Here is a 23,215-nt window from a genome sequence, read left to right on the forward strand (position 1 = left end):
AGGGACAGGGACCCTGCTGGGTCAGAAGGCGAGGCGCCTGGAAGCACGGGCCCTGGTGATTCTCACACACACTCACTTTGAGCTGCAGGCTAAGTCATTCTGCAGAAGTGGCTCCGCTTTGCAGGCAGGGTCCATCCTGCTATTTTCAAATGACAGGAGTTGAATAATTTTTTTTCATTTCCTCTTTAAAAACATTTTATTTTTTATTAGTCTAAGTTATGTGAGTCTGTGTTTCTGTCTGTGGGTGTGTGCCAGTAAGAGCGGGTGCCCTGGGAATCCGGAAGAGGGGGTTGGAATTCCTGGAGCTAAAGTTTCCTGTGGTTTGGAAACCACCAGCTCTGAGTGCTGGGAACTGAACTCCGGGTCCCTGCTGGAGCAGTACCTGCTCCCAACTGCTGAACCATCTCTTCAGCTCCATATAATCCCATTATGCTAAACTTAAAAATTAAACTCTATCAATTATGATTTATTTCTTCCCTTCATAAGTTGTTGTCTCTCAGTGGGGAAAAAAAATCTGAACAGAAACAAGCATTTCTAGCTCAAATAAACCTAGTGTTCTTTTTTTTTTAACATCTTGATCAATAGTGCCTGAGAGTAATCCATGCTTATTCCACACCCAGTCCTGAGCCAACTAGGAAAAGGAAAGAGAACAGAAAACAAACAAATAAAAATATGAAGTTTGAATACTTTAGAAACAACCTTAAATTTTACCATAATCAACTTAGGTGTTTTCTAACTCTAGAGTTCAAAGATAAAATGTATCAGGTGTGATTTCACTTCTTTACAATTAATGCTTACTAGTGGAACAAACTCATTAACTGGATGAGCTGACCTATCAATAGTACATTTTCCCCAAGTGCGCTCTCAACAGAATAAATTTTATGTACATTCATATTTAAAAACACAAAATAAGCAAAAGTAGTAGTTCTGATAGAGTGTTTCATTGGAAAAAATAACCTTTTAAATTAGATTCATACACAAAACCCCATATTTTCAGACCAAATTGTCACATCATTTATATTTTATTGTGATCTCCATGAAAAACACTATTCCAAAAGAAATTTAACTTACTTGTCCCGTTCAAAACAACGAAGTCCAACATTTTTGAAGGCATTTGGACATTCTGCAGCATGTTATCCAAAGCAGAATTGTCTTCCAGGACTCGTAGCTCTAAACAAGTGTATGAAACAGCAGTAACTCACAACAGTGCAAAGAATTTAGATCGCGTGATGCACTAGTGAGCATGTGTGCAGCGCAGCGACGGGGTTGGGCACACTTCAGGTAGGGAGGCTTGTGTCCAACTCACTGCTAGGACACTAAAGCAAAGGAAAAATCTCATTTGGGTCCTATTGACCCATGCCTTCCTACAAGCCAGCGGAGGGTGAGACGTAGCAAAATACCTTTATCATCGGCGCTACGATGCAGAGTATAGAGGGGCAGACCAGGGCCTGTGGATGCAATCAGTGAGAAAGATGTTTTAGATGAGTACAGCATGCATACATGAGCTTTCCAGCATACCAGCTATTACCGTCTGGCAGAACACAAAAGAGCTATTGCAGTAGATCAGAAGCTTAGCTGCTTCCTCCTCACCCCCACTTTTTTTTTCCTTTTAAAAATAACTGTAATCAAGCAAAGGATGAATTGCTGGAAAGGTACGGGTCTCAGGTAAATGGGGTAGAAAAAGGACCTCTGCCCTGCTGGGCATTTTAGGCAGGTTGCTATCTCCATGCCCAGTTTTCTCATCAGCCAGCTGAAATGAGAGCTTACGCTTCTCTACTTCCTGTCTGCCACCCCACGCTGACCAGACCACCTCTCAAGCCCTGAGCTCTGGAGCCAGCTCCACAAGGAGGAGGCGAGTCCCCTCTCACGCCCTCACGGGCCCACTCAGGAGAGTCTGCAAGCTAGGCAGTGCACCTGCAGTGCCTGACTTGGATAAGCCGCTTCTTTCTGGCATTCGGAAGTGTTTTTCTCGCAAGCTCTTATCGTCACTATTTATCCCAACTGTGACAGCTATGGAGTGGAAGGTAATGTATAGCAAGCTCCCTTGTGAGCTAGTTGATCTTAATGCATCTAAAATGGTAGATTTGATGTTTATATTTGCTTGAAAAACCACAGCAAAGACAGTGCTAGACCTAGGTTTGAATCCCGGCTGACTCCCTGGATAAGTCAGACCAACGTGTCTGCACGCCAATACACCTTTACATGAGAATAATATGTACTTTGAAAAGTTCTATTAAGATTTCAATACGATCCTAAATATTAAATAGCAAAGTAGCTAGTGTAAAATACATACTCAAGAAATGACAGCATGGTGTAGCCATGGTAAAGAAGACTAAAGAAATGCATCATAATCAACAAAACACACCGGTGAGAAACAAACAGAACAGCTTGTGTCAAGTTCCCCTATGCCATTGACTATTTATTCTTTCTAGAATATCTAGATTCCTTCTCTCTTTTGAAATGCAGTCTGGCAACGGCGTTCAAAGGGGGATGCAGGAGACTTCCGTTAGAGTACTTTGAACTTACTGTGCGACTTAAACCTCCCATTGCGCCTTCCCTAAGCCCAGGCTTCTTGCCTCGTAATAAATACTAACAGTAGAGAAGTCAACAGAGGACAGGGCAGGGCGTGCCCTGGGTGACAGGCACCACTCACAGTTTCTTATTAAGTTAAGGGGCAAATGCATAAAATAATCATTCAAAACCTGTAACATGTGAGTTGTATAAGAATAAACTCAGAGGGAAGAGAAGGTAATGTGCACATATCGCATGACATGATTGGATAGAGAAGGGCTGAGGTGTCTTCGAGGGCTCCTATTCTACAAAGGCAAAAGGGTAGAGGAGAGAAGCAAAACTTGGTGCTGGGAAGAAGTCCTTAGGACCACCTCTCTCAGGACAGTAGGGACAGGAGCGCCCACAGGCCTGTCATCCCCTCTTCCCCACAGCCGGTGCAAACTTACCCAAGCATCTCAGCTGATAGTACCTTGCCTCTTTACTGAATGACACTGAATAATACTGACATCTTTCTGGATCCAGGTCACAACTAAGGCACTTCACATTGGTGTGGTCAGTAAGTTGAATTCTGGAAAACCAACAGTGGTGATTAATAGGGAAGAAGCTAAATGATGCCATGCTCTGGTTTCCGTGGACTCAGACTACCAAAACGACCCTCTAGATTCTTTCTCTTTGTCATACAATACATGCAATAACTTGGATCTCCCATTTTTAGGAAATGCCCATTAACCCCTTAAAAAGCCATTGTTTTAGTTATATACAACTAATAAATAGCAGTACTTATAACAATTCCAGTGTAATATCAGTTAGACAAGACATGAGAGAGAGAGAGAGAGAGAGAGAGAGAGAGAGAGAGAGAGCAAGTGCAGGAATAATCTGTCCATAGAAACCCTGATGCATCTCAACAGCACTCTTTCTTACTTATAGAGATTTCTTCCTCCTGGCATTCCTTTATTTTCGTTACTAATGTAGAACCTGAGAGGAAAACAAAGGCAATATATATTGAACACGTTTTATAGAAATGTCCCGTCCATCCCCTGTTCTCTGACCCCAGGCACAGAGACACACACGGCTGTCCTGTGTGCCCTCTGTCTGCACTTGCTGGGCTGCTCCTCCACCCCACCCCAGAGCTACCTCCTTCCATCTTCCCTACCCAGGCACTTCCTTTAAACATTTCACTCTAGGAATTCCGGGAGTTCTTCCTGGATAGATGTGGTAATTAACAACTTAAAGCAGGGCTTTTATATGAAAAATATGTCTGGACAGCTAGCTTGAAATCAACCTCCCCCCCTCCAGCTCCAAGTACCAATCCTGTGTTGTCTTTTCTGTTTTATAGCACACACTGCATGGATGTAGGGGATGAATATTCCAGAGAGTGGCAGGGCACCTTGTGCAAAGTTTTCAGAAACTGCTCTGGGAAATGGTAAATTCCTCTGCGCTGAGGCCAGTAAAGGAAGCGCCCAAGAGCCCAAAGGAGAAAAACACGCCTTTTGCTAACAGCTCATGTATACTATCATAGGCACTTAAACAACGCTTTCCATGTTCCAAAGAGCAAGGCCAAACACCAGCAGATAAAATTGTCTTTCTCAGCCTCTCATAGAGTCCGTGTAAGTCTGATGTTAACGGGATGCCAGAAGGGCCCTGAAGCCATTAGGGGTGGCCCAGAGAGGCTGAAACCTCTCCAGTGCAAAGCAGGTAAGACCAAGAGGTAGAACCGCTTGGTGGCATGGTATCAAGTCTGCTGAGCATATGTGAAAATCATTAAGGCTTCCGTATGTTAAAAAGGAAAAAAAAGGGTTGAACACATTCCAAATCGACGACTCTTTGTGGGAGATTTTCCCGCATTTCTGTGAGAGGGTGTGATTATAACATACGGGTTTCCAGCCTATTTACTGATTATTAGAACTATACTCACAGATAATCGCTGGTCAGAGCTTCGATCCCAATGACTTCCCAGGCTCCTTTGGTAATAAATGTACAGTCCTGATTGAGAGTTTAAATATGAGACTTATTAGACTCTCTTATCAAGGTTCAATAGAGTTATCCATATCAGGAATTCAGAGAACTATGAGGTCACTTTGGGGGCACCAGTGTCCTATTCCGCTGTGTCCCATACACCACTGAAGAATCTGAATTAGTCTATTGGTACACATCGCTCAGTGCCATCAAATGATGTTGTTCTAGTCAGGGAAAGAGGTCCACTTAGGATCTGCTGTATAAGTACACTTACTTCCTTGTCGTAGGAGAAACGGCAGATGTGTCTGTAGCCGTCCTTGTCGCTGATGATCTTATAGAAATAGTTACCATCAGAGGTGAAGTGGGGCTCTGCAGGCCTAAACTAGACAACAGAGCAAAATTATTATTATTATTATTATTATTATTATTACACCATCAGTCTCATCTCAGGACAAACTCCAGGGTGTGGAAGGCCTCTCTAGTACCTGTGTTTCAGTGGAGGGTCTGAAAATGAAAGTCTCCCTAACTAGAAAACACGGAACAGAAGGCAAACTCAGGATCATTTGATGGCGCTACACGTGAGAATAAAGATAAAGATGCCTGCAGTGCATGTTGGACACGCAGACATGTTTCCATCGTTCTGGGGCATTTCTCGTGAGACTGATAATGGAGACTCCCACCCCTATGGACATGCAACCTAGCATTCACTGCTGTTTAAAGAGGGAACGTCCTTGATGTTGCAACTGTACTTTCTAGAAAACGGCTTACTGTCTAACTGTTTCAGGTTGGAAGTGGTTTGTAGTATGGGGAAATTTTCATCCCTGCTTTTACACAGGTTTGTGTCTTTCTTTTTTTAAAGTCAGACACAGTCTATAACCACTTCTAGACTCGATGCCACCAGGAATATCTGTTATAGAGTCCCCATGGAAGCATTCATGTAGTTATTTTTATCCTAAGCCTTTTCATTTTTTCTAAAGATGATCAATAATTTACAAAGAAAAAAATGGTTACATGGAAATGTAGAACAAAATTTTTATTTTTAAAAAAAAGTTCAATAAAAGAGAGCTCTCCAAAAATGATGTTTAAATAGAAGAGCGTCTCTTTCAGCCTGGAAGGACCATGCTGCGTCTTAATTTCTATTTCATCGTTACACTCGGAGCAGGTAGGGGATGGTCTTTTAAATTGTTGGTTCTCTTCGCCCTCGGCGTTTTCTCTCTCATCAGCTCCCATTTGGGGAAGGAAGGAAAAGGCTCGCCTCTTCTATTTAGTGATTCAAAGTGAATTCATTTAGGGAGCAAGCTGAGGCGTGCAGTACACTTGGTGTTCTCATTACAGAGCTCTCAAACACATTCCCCTCTCTAGACCTATGTTCACAGCCTTATCTTTTTAATACATTTCCCTGTTTCCCCTGGATGGAGTTGAGCCTAGAAGAAATGTGTGAAAAGTGGCATCTGTCTGGTTAAATACAGAGAGGAAAAAACATATTTTTTTCAAAGAGTCGTGAGGAAGTGTAGCATGTCTCTTGCCATGGAGGAAACCACTTTTCATGTTGGCAAACCTCTCCCCTCTGCCCAATCAGCGCCGGGAGAAAAAGGACATGTGAATGTATGGCAGCTTCCAGCCCAGCAGAAAGGGGTCGTCTTCCTGGACTGAAGCCTCACCTCTCTCACCCAGAAGCCGGGAAATGTTTACAATGCTTGCGTCACTTTGTTTCCCTTTTAAAGAAGGATTAATAGAAGTCATCATAGAAGTTGGATGCTGGTCAGTTTTCACCTGTCACTCAAGGTGTCATAGCAGCTAGAATCCTTCCCTGCACCTCCCTCCTCCATGCTTTCCTCCCTGGTCTCAGACTTGGGGGGCTGGTAGTGCATGTACATGTGATGTGATGAAAATCGAGCCAAGCTGTGAGTCTCCAAGGGTCACCCTGCTTTCCCAGATAAAGCTCTTCCTCAGAGTGCCTACCAACGTGTGCACACACACGGATGTGATGTCCGCCGGAGAGGTATGCTGTGCACAGTATAGGGTAGGTTCTGGTCCTCGTGGCTGCAGTCCAGGCTGCGTTAAGAAACATTTTCTGCCTTGAAAGTGCAGAACTCAAGCAACGGGTCAAAGAGGACATCCGGCATCCTGGTGGCCTTTTCGGGAGTGGCTGCCTTTCAGATGCCTGGAGAACAGGCTTTATTCTGTCAGTTGTGCCCTTGACCTCAGTGTGCCGCTTGTCTCGCCGTAGGAAGCACAGCTAACACTCTGAGAAATGGGCCAACTCACATTTCTAGCAGTGACAACATAGTGCCTTACTATGGGACAGTTGCACATTAACCAGCTCTGAGCAGCAGTCGGGAAATATTATAAAATCCGTAGCGCAGAACACTTACTCTTCCGACCCAGCCTGTAGTACTCATCTCAACATGCTGCTGTGCCTGGGGAGAAGAAGGAAGATGGGGAATTCCATTTATTTATTAAAATGTGGTCTCACGTGTTCCAGGTTGTTCTCCAACCAACAATACAACCAAAGCCTTGAACTTCTGATCCTGTCTCAGTTTCTCAAGTGCAAGAATTGCCTGGGACCACCACTATGCTCTATGCTGTACTTCCTGCTGGGAATCGAACCAAGGCCTCTGGGCATGCTAATTCAGCATCCTGCCAACTGAGCTGCATCCCTAGCCCCACGAAATGTACTCCGAAGGAAATGATGCTTATGATGACATAATTGGAAACAATCTCTCATTCTATAATTCTATTTATGTTAGTATTTTCTTTGTTCATGTAATTGCATTTGATCATTCACCTCCGTTGCCTGGAGCTCTGACCTAGAGCTGTCCTGAAGCTCACACAGTTGAACGAGGCCCTTTGCTTTCCTTGAGTCCCCCAGCATATTCATAGGCCTTTTATTTCCCAGCTACTCAATCTCGATCCCTACTCTTTTTGCTCTCTTCTCATGGAACTCCCCCGCCCTTACCCTCTTTCTTCAGCTCTTCTGTCCTTTGTCCTTCTCTATGGTTACATCCATAGTCCTGTCTGGAGGATGTTCCAGTGCTCAGCCGCCACCGTCTCCTAACTGGATGTGTTAACACTCCCTTTATTCCTTCTGATCCATTATCCTCCCTGCTCAGCCCCTAGCTCATCGTATTGGACAACAGATAACCCTATTCCCAATATCCTCTTCACTTCAGAATCCCAAAGCAGCTTTCCACCCTTCCAAGATAAATCCAAACATCTCCGCATGGTTCCTGAAGCCAAACCGAAATCTCTAACCTCACCTCCAGCTCAGGGGGTGAGTGCATTCAGTCCCTCCGTGCTCTGAACTGCTCCCCGTGAATGTCCTTGCGCAATGCTCAGCTTGGAGGCACCTTTCTCCCTTATCTATCCACATAGGACATCTTATCCTAGATGACTACACATCCTCCCTCGAGCCGTTTCCTTGTCTTGTTCCACCGGACTCCAGCACAGTATCTGCTATCTTAAAGCCTCTTACGACACAATATCCTGATACTGTGATGAGGCAGCAGAAGCCAAGAGCCTGGGCTTTGCAGTTTGAGTTCAGCTGCGTCCTATGCCTTAAGCAACGTTTAACCTCACTGTGCCCCGGGGTTCCGTTGTGCCTGACGCATTATAAATGTTCAAGGCATAGAAAATCTCACAGCATTTCTTCACAACCTCACTCCCGATCATTTTGGGGAAGTACGGGCTGTCTAGTTAATTTAAAAAAAAAAAAAAGTCCCATAGCTTAGCAGCAAGGTAGAGACATTTTAAACGGTGTTTCTCACATAAAGAACTGCATGAGTCAAGATATGGAGTGTCAGTTGAGTTCTCAGGTGGGAATCTGCCCTGTGCCCATCTAGGATGAGAGCAGGGAGGAGTGTGGAACACCGGCCAGACCATGTTACCAGTATGTAGCATGGCCAGAACTGGCAAGGCGGCACAAAGTAGTCATGGCATGTGCCTGGAAGACTTCAGTGCCTGCCTCTCCTGAGGTTGCTGGCTCTCAAGGAGGTTTTGCTGAAATCCTCAGATTAGAAAAACTTCAAGGTGTCCTGCCTGGGACCATCTGCACCTCAGTTGGTTCAACACTCAGTTTCCCTCAGCACTGCCACCCTCTCAGGCCAATGGTTATTTGTTTGAGTTCCAAATCTGCTTTCTGCTTAGAGATGGTTGTGGTCCAGTACAGGATCTGTCCCCTCCTGGTATTCACTTTGTTCCCACACGCTCAGCCAGTCTTTTCCCATCCTCTATGTTTTATCTCTTTAAACAACTGTTATCAGGAGGCTCTGGTCCTCTGCCTGATACTGAACACAGACATCAAATCCTGTCCTCTGGGTGTCTAGTCACTCCTTCTCCCCTTCCCACATGATCATCTTCACAACCAGCACACGGTGACCAGTGTGCAGAAGAGAAAAGGAAGCACCACCCGGTAGCACGTGTCTGACAAGCAAGACTGACCTGCTGCCTCTGGGCTCAATATGGATTCAGAGAGAAGAGAGACTAAACCACTTACTAAACTTCAACCTTCTCTATCTCCAAGACCAGGAGCCCTTCAGTCCCATGCCCCCATGCTGTTGGAAAAGCAGAGCCTCCAGTGAGATCTTACCAGGGGACAGTTCCACGCTAGGTTGGTCTTATCATAGTCACAGATGGCCATCACGGAGTAATTCTGAATCCTCCTGAGCCACTGCAGAGAAATTCGCTCTTCTGTAACCCATGCTACATCACACAGATAGTGATCCCTGGAGAGAGAGAAGGCGAGGGGGACGTCTCAGACACTGCGCAGCTGGGGAGAGGGCACAGTGGATAAAGGGCTTGCCTTGCAAGCATGAAGACTGGACTTCTGACCCCACAATCCAAGTAAAATCCCCGCAGCTCTGGCTCTGCTCATAACTCCAGTATTAGAAAGGCAGGAAAAGGGGGATTCCTCAGGCAAGCTTCTAGCTAGAGTAGCCAGAGTTGGCCAGTTCTGTGTTCAGTCAGAAATTCTGCTCAATAAATAAGAGTAGAGAATGTTGTGGAATATTCCAGTACACTGTGTAGGTTATGCTATGATTGGTTTAGTAAAGAAGTTAACTGACCAACAGCCAGACAGGATAAGGTTAGGTGGAAAAGCCAAACAGAACAAGGGAGAGAAGAAGCGTCGAGTTTAGAGATATATGAGCCCATCACCAAACAAACAGGACATGTGGAAAATGAGGTAACAAGCCTTGAGCCATGTGGCAAAACATAGATATATGGGTTAATTTAAATGTAAGAGTTAGCTAGTAATAAGCCTGAGATATTGGTCAAACATTAATAATTAATATAAGCCTTTAAGTGATTATTTGGAAGCAGCTGTGAGACGGGGCAGAACAGAAAAAATTTTGTTTACAAGAGAACAATCCAAAAAGATGCCCCATATCAACTTCAGGTTTCTACAAGTGTGTCTCCACTACATACAAATTGTAGTGTACCAGCATGTACACAACACACATGCACACACACATAAAAGAAATATGAGCTTGTGCACACCCTTAATCCCAGCCCTTAGGAGGCAGAGACAAACTCTGTGAGTTTGAGGCCAGCCTGATCTATAAAGCTAGTTCCAGGACAGCCAAGGCTACACAGAGAAATCCTGTCTCAGGAAAAAAGAAATGTGAATTTTTTCCCAGACCTCATTGCAAATGAACATTTTACTCAATAAAGTATATCCAATAAGGAAAACAGAAGACACAACCTAAGAACACACACATGTGACTGAAACCATATGTTTAGGACTGTTAAGAACTTGGCCACTGGTGGGGGGGGGTCAAATGTGAAACTTCTCCATCCCCACTCTGCTGCCTGAGAGTAATACCACGAGGTCAGGGACACTGGCAGAGATGCCAGAATCTTCTGGTAGTTTAACTTGACCCCTGTCAATGGTGTTTGCCCGGAAAGTCGTTGTTGCTAAATCAGTACCATGAGCCTCCAGGAGCTTGTCAGAATTCAGGGTCTGAGAGCTCTTCTCACCTACTGAGAAGAAGCCAGGGTACCTAATCTAACCCAGAACTTCTGGGCTAACCCAGTGAGGAGTTGTCAAATGAGCAGGAGAATTAACTCTTACCCAGGGCGAGTGATCTATCCTTGCAAAGAACAGGGAAGAAACAAAAACAAGACACTGAAAATGAAGTCTTTCAAAATTAATATTCTAGACCAAAGATTAAGGAATTTTTAGTTTTCAGTCTTTGTGTTCCACATGTCCTTGCTACTAGGATGAAACCATAGCTCATCCTTTTATCAACTTCACTTTCAGATGGCGTGGGGGTGGACTCATCCCTCTACATAGTTTTCAAATCCAAGAACTATAAGCCAAAACACATTTCTCAAGAGTCAAAACATGGCCCTAATGAATGAAATACTCTGTAGTATTTTTACCCAAAGTTATAGAACCAGGTCTAGCAGGCCATCCTCCCCAGTCCATACCTTCAAGTACTTTGGGGACTGTGCCCTGGTTGATAGTGGCATGGGAGGAAGTTGGAATTTACAGTTTGTTCTTCTGCTAGCCTCCCTAACATTTTTGGCTCTGGATGGTTTCTTTCCTTGGATATTTTTGCCCATCCTCGGTGTGACTTCAGCGACTCCTCTTATCTCTTCTCTCCAGTGTCTGATAAAAGCCTTGCACCCTTCTGTCAGGAATTCACAACGAGTATTTTATCTGACTTTTTTTTTCTGATCCCATAACTTTGCTCTCCTGTGCTCCTTCACTCCCTTATTTGGCCTCCCACAGGGGTAGCCATCCCTCCCTTTGGTTATCCTGTGCTTCTGGCTTGGCTGCCAGCTCCTTGAAGCGGGGGCCCCAGGAGTCTTGTTCATAAAACAGCTTGCTGAGTTCTCCTGGAACGCAGCTCTCAGGAAGGGCAAACTTCATGTTCTGATTTCTTAGGACCCACAGTCATCCTTCCTCCCAGAACATTCATCTGTTTTTCTCTCCCTTCCTCTCCTAGGCTCTGAAGCCTGCAGCAGATGTTAACTGAGCACCCAAGAATAAGCACTTTAAGCCTCTTAAAGCTTCACATTTCCCCTTTTATGGCATGGATGCTCTGGAGACCCTCTGGGTCTCGTGTTATTTCACTGCAGGTTTCAGATGCTGAGGACCTGTGCAGCAACCCAGCAAGCATCACCTTTGTTTACATGATGGTGCCTTACTGTTCAAGTTTCCTTGTCTTGCTGGCCCTGTTCTCCTGTGCATGCCCATCTCCTTCACACTCGCCTATGTTCTCCTAAACACACCAGTTTCCCCAGTTGGTCTCTCTTTCTTCCACTTTGACTTTTATTCTGAAATGGCTGCCCTGCCCTTACTTCTCTAGTTCTTAGCTGAAGCCCCCCCCCACCCCCCACATCAGTAGGATTTTCTCATTTTCTCAGAAAGCTGCTGCAGCCATTAGTACCATGAGCCTCCAGGAGCTTGTCAGATTGCAGGGTCTGAGAGCTCTTCTCACCTACTGAGAAGGGGCCAGGGCCCCTTATCTAACCCAGCTGTTCTGTGCTCACCCACGAGGAGCTGTCAAATGAGCAGAAAGAGAGTTAACTCTTACCCAGGATGAGTGATCTATCCTTGCAAAATAACAGGGAAAAATCAAAAAGGGGACATGGAAAGTAAAGTTTTTCAAAATTAATGTGTTAGATAAAAGACTAAAAAACATTTAGTTGGGGCTCAGATAGTAACTATTTCTCAGTCTTTGTGGTCGACATGTTGTCTGTCACACAGTCACGGTATGGGAGCAGCAAGAGACAATGCTGACGCTAACAAGAGTGGCCGTGCTTCAGGAGAAAGCTTCAGTTTCCCTGCCATAGGTTCTTCTTTGACAAAAGTGTAAAACCATTCAGAGCTGTGGGTGACATCAATATGAATGTCAGCCAAGATGGAGCTGAATCAGGGATCCTCGTCTGTCAGTTCTATCTAACTGGTTCATTTAGATTAGACAGACAAACAAATACAACAACAATAACAACAAACTCTTTGGAGGATGAAATAGGCAGATGGTTGAGAGAGTTCAAAGGTGGCCTAGGCCACAAGGGAAGACCGCGTCTCAAAAAACCAAAATCAGAAGAAAACAAAAACAAAACCCTAAGTAGGATCTGAGGAGATTGTGGGAACCCATTCATTAGGGAGAACAAGTCACTTGACTCACAGGTACACACCAGCACCCAGAAATATTCTTCCTCTTTTTAAAAGTGTTCTGGTGGCAGAGAGGCAGCTGGGGGCAAGAGAATGCTTTCATGATCCCTTGTCACCCATGGTAGGTAACTTTAGCTATGAAAATCATATGTTCTACCTCAGACTTGAAAGTCCACACTATAATGCAACTTTTGCCATTTGAAAACACTGAGTAATGGAATGTGGGAGAGTAGCCAGGAAACTCATGTGCATTGGCCATCTTCCCTGTCCCTTTCTAGATAAAGGTTATTGGACTTGGACCTGATACCTTAGTCACGGTCAGTGGCCCAGAATGTACTCTGCACTCTGAAAGGGTTCGGCTGAGGCCTTTTACCATGACAGGAGACAGTCTGTTTGAAACACATTTTATAACCATACTTCCTTCTAGTTACAGCCTGGAGCCAGTATCACACCACAGGAAGACACTGAAGAGTCATGAAAAAAAAAAGAAAAAGATGTAAATGTATAGATGACTTCACTGAACTCTTGTCTCAAAGGTTAAAGTCCCCATTGTAAATAAAAAAAAAAAAATCCAACAGCGGGATTGCCAACTATCTTTTGTAGGATAACATTCCGACTGAGGAGGAGGGCAAATATGGAACAGATTTCCCCTCTTGTGGTAACTGGGAAATGCTGGGGGAAAGCCCACACCTGCAGCGCCAAGCCTTCTTGAGAGCCTAAGTCTCTTGTCCTAGGTTAGGCAGAGTAACCCAACAACACAACACACATTCAAGGCTTTGGCGATGATGCAGAAGGGGAATTTGGTTGGCTTGAATGTTGAAGCAGTGAAGTAGTTTCTGGACTTAACACTAAGAGTGTTTACTCATGTGAACTTGATTCTGTGCTGGGAGCTGCCTGAGTGCCTCCCATAGACTCCGGACCACTTTGTGAGGCAGGTCCCTTTGTGGTTCCTTGCCTAGCTGAGGAGGAAACATAGGTGCAGGGAGGTTAGAGAACTTTCCCAGGATCGCCCAATCAAGGAATTTTGGGACCAGGATTCAAATCAAGCAGATGCCTTCAGATTTCCCGGCTCATACTTGCCCCTCCTATAACGAGTTTGCCTGTCCCATTGGGAAGTTCTACTAGTCTGTTCCATTCTTTGAGATTCCTCGAGTGTACAATTCCTTTCTCAATAAGATCTATTTATTCCTTGAGAGTTGTGAACAAGCTACATTTTATGAAGGAAGTCAGCTGACTGCTCGCACAGTGTAACTTTGGAACATCCTGCTGTGGCGACTCTAGCAACGTGATTTTCTTATCCTTGCGAGGCGGGGGGTGTTTCATGAAAGGCATTTAGGTGGCACCTCTGCCTCTAGCTGTGTAGATGTTTCATTTGTACATTAATGATATTTAAAATAAGCCCTGCTTTGCTAACTGGAAGGAAAAATGGAGAGGGAAATGCTACCCCGAGCAACTGCAGACTGCGGAGTGATTAAGTCAGTGAATCACCAGAGGAAACAGGCGTACTGCCAGTGCCGGCCGCGGGCTCCATGCCACCCTTTGCTCTGATAGGGATGCCAACCCTGCCGGGTCCACTGACAGATTGCTGAGGAGAGGGAAGGGTGGGGTGAGATGCAGCCGCATTGAGGGGAACAGCATTGTGTAGAACACAATCCCTCATTTGTCTGCTTCCTCACAGGTGTCACTAGTTTGCTGGTCGGGGGCGGGGTGGGGATGGAACACCAGCCCAGTTTACCCCTTGCCTGGCAGCCTCAGGCTTGGAAGAGACTAGTGTGCAGACCAAGGGTCACCCAGCGTTCAGAGAGATAGAGGGAGTCTTTATCTACTGTGTCCCTTGGGACGAGGGAGAACAAGGGCAGGGTAAGTCACAAGCTGGGTGTGATGGGCCCCTGAGGCCATCCAGCAAGTATCAGGAGGGGGGTCACCTCACTTAACAAGTCCTTTCCAGGCCTGTAGTTTTAGCTTACAGAATTTGCAGGTGGACAGTCGGAGGGAGGAGAAAAGAGGGACTTGGTGCGTGGGATGATTTTGAAAGTTGTCCTTGGAGATGGCTGTGTAAATTCATTCCTGTGCCACACACATGCACTATTACCTGGAAAGCCCATCTTTCTTATCCATCCATCCATTCTTCTACCAATCCACCCATTCAGCCATCCAGCTTCTCATTGGTTCAGTTCTACAAACCGTACTAGACAATGTGTCCCAGTCACCCTGCTGAGCACCAGTTGCTATTGCAAAACCGGCCCTTATCCCACACGCCTCGTCTTGCTTCATTTGGCCCTGGAAACACAACTCTAAAAAAAAGTTAGGAGTTTCACCTTATACCTACTGTATCTTACTTTCTCTCAAATATTTTGAGCTCTCAGTTTCTCATTATGAGTCGCCAATGCACACCAACAGTTCAAATGACCTAATTAGCTTTAAGTCTCAGTTTATGAGGGGGGTAGAGAAGCTCACCCTGTCTCATGTTCTAATTCCTAACAAGAACACAAACCAGGCTCATCCACTAATAGAACTCCACTTGCTGGAAGCTCTTCAGTGGAGGTGTATGCTGACAGAAACAGGTGAGGAGATCTGGGCAGAGGAGGGAAGGGTGAGGCTGAGCTTGCTGGGTAGTACACTAGTAAGTCACAGAGGAAACCATGGCCCAAGGGAATGAATGCCCTTTAAGGATAGCTTGTCAGGACTGCCTTGGTCCTGAGGGGGCTTTTACTGAGACCAGGAAGTGGTATCTCATCAAGTGCGAGAATATTTTCCCCAGGTGAACCCAGAGTCTCACAGCTATATTTGAGATTCTCTGAGCAACACTTCCCTGTGGCGTTCCCTAAGACAACTCTTTGGATGGATGGATGTTCTACACAGAATAGCCCCAGCCAATGAGGCAGCCCTTACCAAATCTTTGGTTTAAGGAAGTGTGGAAGAAGAAGTAAGGCGATGAATTCATGAAGAGCAAACTCAAAGTCCTTAGACGGGGCTAAGACCTCAAAGCTCAGCACTTTCCCGTTGTGCTTTGGAAGGTTTTTTTTTTTTTTTTTTTCAAGAAACACTCGTTTACATCATCTGTAAAATGACCTTGGATGCAATGCCACAGGGCAGGGCATTGTGAGGAAGAAACGAGAATTTAAGGGCGGATCAGTAGCTCAGCATATTTAAATCTAACTATTCACTCGTTTTGTTCTAGTGGCAGGTCCCAAAGAATCCTGGGAAGTCTTTCACAGTACCTCCCTGCACTTCTCACCCCGCCCCCTACCCTAAAGCTCCCCAGCCCAAAAGCTTCCCTTTCCCCAGCATCTCCACCTATATTAACCTGTCTTTTTGGCCACGTGATCCCTTGATCTTCTGTTCTTGGCCTCTTGGTCTACGTCTCCTCTCTAGATTCACTGGCCTTCTCCCCTCTTCTCTCTCTCTCTTCTCTTCCTCTCTTGCCCCTCAGTCTGCTGGCCATCTTCAGCCTACTTTTTTCTCTCCCTCCTCTGAATCCCTCCTGATGACTCTGACTGTTTTCTCTCCCTCTTATCTACAATAAAATTCTTCTCCTCAACCATCCATGGGAGGGGTCAAGTCCATGTCCTCATTTTCTTTCAGTAAGCAAAGGTTTCTCTCCTCCCAATTCCCATTTTCCATCCTAACTTGCTGTGTGATTTAAGCAAACTATTTTCTCTCTGTAGTCCCCAGCTCACTGTCAGTGGAGTTCTCACAGTTCTGGGGACCTCCCCAGGATCTCTCTACTTTTTCAGGAACCTAGAGGAAGGAGTGGGGGCAAGACAGAGGCTTGTCCAACACAAGCAGCCATCTTCTGTTGATTCCCTAGAAGTGTACCACACTATCATGTCTCATTTAAATAAAGGCTTTCTGGTCCTTCAAAAAAAAATCTGTCAACCACTTATAAGCTCTACTGTTGGTAGTAAATGAGACTGTTTTCTGAGCTGCATCTCTCTGCAGAGAGGTCTTAGTTACAGCTTGCAGCAGGCATGTCTCAGCTATTCCTGGGCAGCCTCATGCACTCCCATGCCTTGTGGGCTCCAGCTCAGCACCTTCTTCTCCTCTGTCCTGCTGCAATCAACCCCTTTAGTGCATATTCTGCAGGAAGGTCTCTTTGATCCCTCTGGTCATGGAAAACCCACCTCACCAACTTGGAATGCCTCCAACCTGTTGCTCATCTCTCTGTCACTTCTCTCCCCTAGTAATTCATATGAAAACTTGCTATATCTCCCTGACTAGAAATGCTAGAAGGGTCTAGGACCCCCTTCTGCATACCTGGGATTGTAAATCACACTTTTTCATCATTTGAGAGGTTGGTGAGTTGAACCAAATAACAGATTTTAGAGCCTTTGGGTATAGTTTTAGACCTTGGAAGAAACTCAGGAAAAATGACTGGCTTTAAAATTTTTACAGATAAGATATCTTGCCTGGATAAGCAAATTCATACAGGTATTTCTAAACACCGTAGTGAATTACTGAGCACAGAGTACAGCCTGCACCCAGCTTGATAGTGTCAACTCAGGAGAACAAAGTTCTCCCCATTGCCCTGATGGCATCTCTGGGTCCCTGAGGGCACCAGCTGTAGTCACAGAGAAGACAGTTCCTCATCATTCAGAGAGACAGATTAAACAGGTCCTCCCAAGGTGAAGGTCTTTTTTTATAACCTCTGGACCTCATTCTCTTATCGGTATAAGAGACACATCATAATAGCTGTTGGGAAGAGAGTTACTTAAGACAACTTAAGGAATGACAGAGAACATGTGTTAACACCCATGTCTAGTGCACAGTGTGCGCTCATCACATAATAGTTGCTACTTAAGCCAAACCTGCATAAATAATAGCCTTAAATAAAGAGCTACGTGGCAAATTATACTTGCTCTGGTTTTTATAGGAAAAGTTATTCAGGTCAAGTGGTACTTGGTGGCAGGATCTCAAACAATATTTAAGCAAGTGACATCATGAGGGATAATCAACTATAGGGATTCCCAAATGTGACCCACAGTTTCTCTGCATTTCTCTGGGTCTTACACTGCAGGGCAGACGGTACCTCATCAGCGTTCAGTTCTTTTTTGAAAAGTTTTTAAACTACCGTTGGGAGGCATCCATGAGTTTCTTCATAGATGAGTGTTGCTTACAGGCTGGCAGGTCGCAAGTGGGCACCACCAGCCTGCCTGGAAAGAGCATGTTGCCATGCCAGAACCCCCACATGGTCCTTATTATGCACCACCCTCTGATTTCCCTTGCTAGATTCCATTCCTCCCTGTACTATCTCTAATGTTTCAGCGCATACCTTATACAAGACTATGGGTTTCCTCTGCCAGTAGTAGACGCAGAGGGTATCCCACAAAGGGAGTCCACCCTACCCTTGCATCTTCTCCTCTGACCCCCCCACCCCAACTAGGCCCCACATCTTTGCCCACCTTGGCTTTATTCACAACGTTTATTACCATCTGGCATTTCAGACTGATATCTCTTTGTCCACCTGGCATTGTCTGTCTCCCCCAGTGACACCTGCCCTATTCATTGTGCATGCCCATCATTAGAACTCTGCCTAGTCTGGAAACAGGAAGAGTCTCAACAGGAAGTTGATGGATAAAAGAACGAATTAGTGCTTCAGTATGATTTTATGATTGATGTTGCTGTTTGTACCTGAAACTCTCTACCCAGCAGGTAGGAAACTGGCTACACCCAAGGATTCAGGTGAAGTGTCTTACCCTGTCGCCACGGATACAGGAGCAGGGACTTGGATGGAGGCTGCACTAGGGGTTGAGCTGAGAGAGTCTATATTTACAATAAAGAACTTTACAGTTGGATTCACAGCTCCTGCCTGGGAGAAAAAAAAATCACAGAGTTGATAATGATTTTTTTAAAGCCTCATCATTACATAAATTTAAACTGCATTATATGTTTGATTTAGGGCTATAGATTTATAACAATTGGACACTGTCAAACAATTTAATAGAAATAAAATAAATATAAGGAAAACCCTTTATGTGTTCAGGTGAAAATATATATTCATGTGCACATGCATGTGTGCATGTGTGTGTTTATAAAACATGAAGGTCTAAACACTCATAATTAAATCATGCATATTTGTTTGTTTATGATCTGTGTGCTTTGTGCCAGGGAAGACAAAGGTATCATTTGCCAAATTATCCTGGTTCCATAGGACAAAAGAGTTTGGTGGCTTTACTGTGGCTATCACTTGTATACCATCACAGGCTCAGTCCCCCAGGAAAACCAGCCTGAGCCCAGAGCCAATTGGACTAATTAAGCAGGCGTCAACTTCGCTCCAAGTCCAGGTTAATGTGCTGTGCTCAGCAGTCAATATTGTGACAGAAGTCTGTAAACCCTTTAAAAATGTACGCATAGATCTTCTATTGACAGATTAGTTAGAAATAATATGATTTTTTTAGAGAATGTTTTATGCAGCCTTTTCCCCCAGTTTCTCTCATCAAAAAATAACATTCTCTGAAAACACATCTCCATATTTAGTGGAGCATCTTTTTTCCTTTTCACTTCCTCTCCATTCTTAAAATGGCAGATCTTCATAAGGCAAATTAAGTGAGTTGGTAAAAATAAAAATTCCTTTTTTCCGTATCATTTATGGCAAAAAAAATACGTTGTTAGCTTTTCCCGTAGACGACGCTGTGGCCGTTTTTATTATGGTACTGAAGAATTCCTGGCTCCCTTCTAAAGCCCTCTCCTGGCTTCTACTGCCTAACAAAACTCCTTGATTTTAATCCACACCTCGTGGACAGCGGGGAACAACCTTGTAAACCTGGATGTTACACGACTATCACAAATGCAGGACATGAAAAACTCACATTAGTGCCAAACCTGTACCAGAGCCACTGAGACTCATCCCGTACTGTACCCTGTTAGTTAGTAACGCAGCCTGACATATAACCAGGCTTTGCAACTTCAATTCGGGCTCATTCCAACTTCTCCAAATGAGACGAGCTTCTGATTCAATTACAGCCTCTCTTTTCCTTCATTCAAGCATTTCCTACCCCTCCCCTACCTCTTTCAAAAGCATTTTCACCATCTTTTTCTGCTTGTCATTTCTTAAAGTTTTTGGAGAAATTACAAAACCTTAAATCACACTCTTTCCTGGGATAATAAAAATACTTTAAAATTGCCAGATGCTGTTGACTTCAGCAAGAGAAATCACAGCAAGCTGTTGAAGAGAGACTGACAATATTTTCATTAGCAGGAAGGGATTAAATGCAACCATTCTCCTCCCATCAAATCACAGAACCAGTACCCGGAAGGGGGCACAGACCTTCGGATATGGAATCCACACAGTCCTAGGATACTGCAGTGACTCATCAGAATAGAAGGAATATTCAATGTGTGGGACTCCGGTGTCATTAAACTGGGCATACGCTAAGAAAGTGCTGTTTGGAGACCACCACAGTGCGGAGTAGGCACCGAAGACTTCCTCTGAAAAAAAAAAGACATAAATTGTTCTGTTACAAGAAAGCTGATAAATTGGCTTTGGCATTCAAAATATTGTTCTCATTAGCTTTAGTAATTATAGCAGAGTTCAACTAATGAACCATTTCGCATTTGCTGAGATTCCAAAATCAAAGTAATACAAATGAATAAAAATGAGACCTCCAAGGATGCATCTAGATCGTAAAAATAAGTCACCCATTGGACCATTTTAGAATATTTTAGTATGCAGTATTGGATAAACGCTCTATATTTTTTCTTTATCTTATAATCCTCTAAATTTATGCCTCAAAACATACCAAAAGTAAATTTTGCACAGGAGGCTGATTTTCCTTTCTAATTTTCAGTCAACACGCCAGCATGCTCTCCCTCACTGGGCTGAGTTTCTACCGAGTCCACGAGGTACTGGTGGGTGCTGCGGAGCTCTGGGCCATCAAACCAATATGGTGCCCAGAGTTTACTACTCTGGCACAAATAAGGTGTGGAAAGGATGGATTTAGAATGGAGAGCACTCCACAGACCCCTACAGAGAGACATCTCTTTTGCCCAGCCTTGAAACTGAAAACTTTCTGCCTTAGCCCCCTCCCCGATACATAGAGAAGGGGATAAAAGATAGAGGCAATGGTAGGAAAGGTACAGCTCTCAAGGATATTGTTGGACTCATCTCAATCTCTGACAAAGGCAATTCCTCCCGATGACTATGATGAGGCCTATCCATGGGACGTTTGACTCAGGCTCTTAAAATGCCCAAGTCTCCATCGCCGATAGGAGATGTACATCTGGACTCCCTCCAGAGACCCGTGTCTTAGTATGGGTCTCCAGGCTGTGGTGCTGCTAGGAAGTGGTGATGATTTGGATGTCTGGATCCTCTTGAAATGATCTATGATCGTTGGGGTTGTGACCATGACAAGGATATTGGGATCTCGGGCCCTTCCTCTCTCTTTGCTTCCTTGCATTCATGGGTTGAAGAAACCCTGCTACCCACTCCTGCCAAGGTGTGCCACACTGAGACAGAAGTAAAGCAACGTGGCCCATGGCCAAGTGAACATGAATAGTGTCTCCAAAACCAGGAGTCAAAATGAACTTTTACTCCTTTAAAATATAACAAAATGTGCATTTTGTTACAATGATAGCAAACCAATAAACATACAGGTAGACAGTGGAAAGTTCCAATCCACTTATCTCATCACCATGGAAGTTAAAAAAAAACAAAACATAGATCCTAGAATCTAAGGATTAGGAAATTATGTATGCCAATTAGTTTTTGAATAACTAAAACTTCTTTGAAGGTAGCTGGAAAATATATTTATTTTTGTTTTAAATTCTGTGTATGTGGGTAATATATATATATATATATATATATATATATATATATACAGTGTATACACATACACACACAGATTATGTATACACACACACACACACACACACACACACACACACACACACACACACGAGTGAAGGTAGCTAAGGAGGCAGAGGTGCCGATCCCTGAAAGAACTAGAGTGACAGCCAGTTGAAAGCTAGCTTGGGTAAGTGCTGGGAATGGAACTTCAGTCCTTTGCAAAAGTCAAACAAACAAACAAACAAACAAAAACCACTGAGCCATTGCTCCAGTCCTCCGAAAAATACATTTTCAGTAACCGCAACAGCAGCTGCAGGACGGAGAAGAGTAGCGGTAATGAAATGTAACAATCGTCTTTGTGAGTAGCTGACATTTGACGGGTGCCATGTGCCAGGAATTGATAATGGTTGGCATTTGTTATACCAGGCACTCATTGTTATAACCCACTTTACAGTTGATGAAAACAAAACAGGGCTAAAAAGAATTTTAAAGAAATCACCTGAAATCGCAAAGCTATTAACAGAACCACGAATTGACCTGTCGGGATTGGGAGCACGCCTGCCATCTTGTATTTATTAAACAGCTCACACCTGTCTCTTCAGAAACCCTAGCTAGCCCTTGGTGTGGCAGCCTTCTCTCCCTCTGACGGTTTCAAACCCGAATACATTTACGTAGTGATTTGGATTTTTTTATTAACACATTCAACTTGGTCTTCACAGAGATTCCTAAAAGAATCTGCTCATAAACCCTTTTATAGGGAGGGAAACTGAGGTAAATTAAGTGAAATGCTTTACCCAGGAACTAGAACTTGAGCCTTAGGACTCTAACTCAAAACTTTTCCCATCAGAAATCCTTCATATGCTGAGTTCATGCCTCGTTCCTTAGAACTTTTGTCTACTGGTTCTCCTCCACAACACACCTGCAAGGTTATACAACGCTGTAACTAGGGTATGGCTCTAGTTTTTAGATCAGTTTCAGACACTGGAAGAGGTATAATTGGGGCCACTTTTAAATTCGTACTTATTTGTAATGCAAAGAATATTTTTCTCTAGTTAACAATGTAGTGAAAGTGTATTCCTTTGGAGGCCGGGAGGACATTGGTCTGCATCCAGTGGCTCCTCTGTGAACAAGTCAGATGAAATCCTCCTGTTACAATTACCGAGAGAGGATGGGCTGGGTTGGTTAGATTCTAACCTCAGCGACACCCAGCTGTTTCTAAGAAGAGCCACAGGTTGGGAAGGAGGCAGAACCTGCTCCATGTTGGAGGTCCTGGAAGACCCTCAGTGGTAGGCTGTCTGCCACTTAAAGAACTTATCATTGCATTGTGGTTTTTAATCAAACACTTACTCCTGGGCAATAGAAACGTGTCTTTCTCTTGATCTTATTTCTGTTTGTTGTCCTGTGTTACACATTAAATTAACTTGATTCTGGCTGAGTGGGAATCAAGGGGAAAGCACGGAGCTAAACTATGTTTTAACTTTGAAGAAGAAATAACAGGATGAAATAAAGATGAGTCTTTCCAGCAAATATGAGGCACCCTTGTGAATTATTTGGAACGGCCTCAAAATGGCCTTTATTTTGGCAACCAATACATGGAAAATGCATTCTTAATAGTTCCTAAATCTCTTTATCCTAAAAGACAGAATATTCCTTTTTAAGTTTTTTTTTTTTTACTTAACTTTTCAAATCAAATTATTTTTGCTTTCTTTAAAAACAGGAAGTCATGATTCGTACCAGGCTAGTCTGAATGAACGCAAATCCTTTCAAAAGCAAGCAATTTCTTTCCTTCTATTTGACAATTGCCGACAATATTTATCTCTTTTTTTTTAATATTGTGG

At 44.0% G+C, this 23,215-nt stretch overlaps 1 protein-coding gene across 2 annotated transcripts in view; it reads right to left on the reverse strand.

The window, feature by feature from the left end:
• Positions 1-23,215, reverse strand: part of Dpp4 (dipeptidyl peptidase 4) — a 79,114-nt gene that overhangs the window by 22,559 nt on the left and 33,340 nt on the right. The window contains exons 9-18 of one of the 2 annotated variants that reach the window (XM_087900007.1): positions 19,860-20,020; positions 18,289-18,401; positions 9,056-9,191; positions 6,843-6,887; positions 4,742-4,849; positions 4,427-4,494; positions 3,433-3,486; positions 2,958-3,079; positions 1,401-1,448; positions 1,072-1,170 (exon numbers count right to left, since the gene is read on the reverse strand). In XM_087900007.1, the coding sequence (XP_087756133.1) occupies positions 1,072-1,170; positions 1,401-1,448; positions 2,958-3,079; positions 3,433-3,486; positions 4,427-4,494; positions 4,742-4,849; positions 6,843-6,887; positions 9,056-9,191; positions 18,289-18,401; positions 19,860-20,020 (954 nt within the window). The remainder of the gene's footprint in view (positions 1-1,071; positions 1,171-1,400; positions 1,449-2,957; positions 3,080-3,432; positions 3,487-4,426; positions 4,495-4,741; positions 4,850-6,842; positions 6,888-9,055; positions 9,192-18,288; positions 18,402-19,859; positions 20,021-23,215) is intronic. The other variant, XM_087900008.1, reaches the window with a different exon arrangement.

Source organism: Myodes glareolus, chromosome 21 (assembly GCF_982192425.1).
Source record: "Myodes glareolus chromosome 21, mMyoGla1.1, whole genome shotgun sequence".
Lineage (NCBI taxonomy): Eukaryota > Metazoa > Chordata > Mammalia > Rodentia > Cricetidae > Myodes > Myodes glareolus.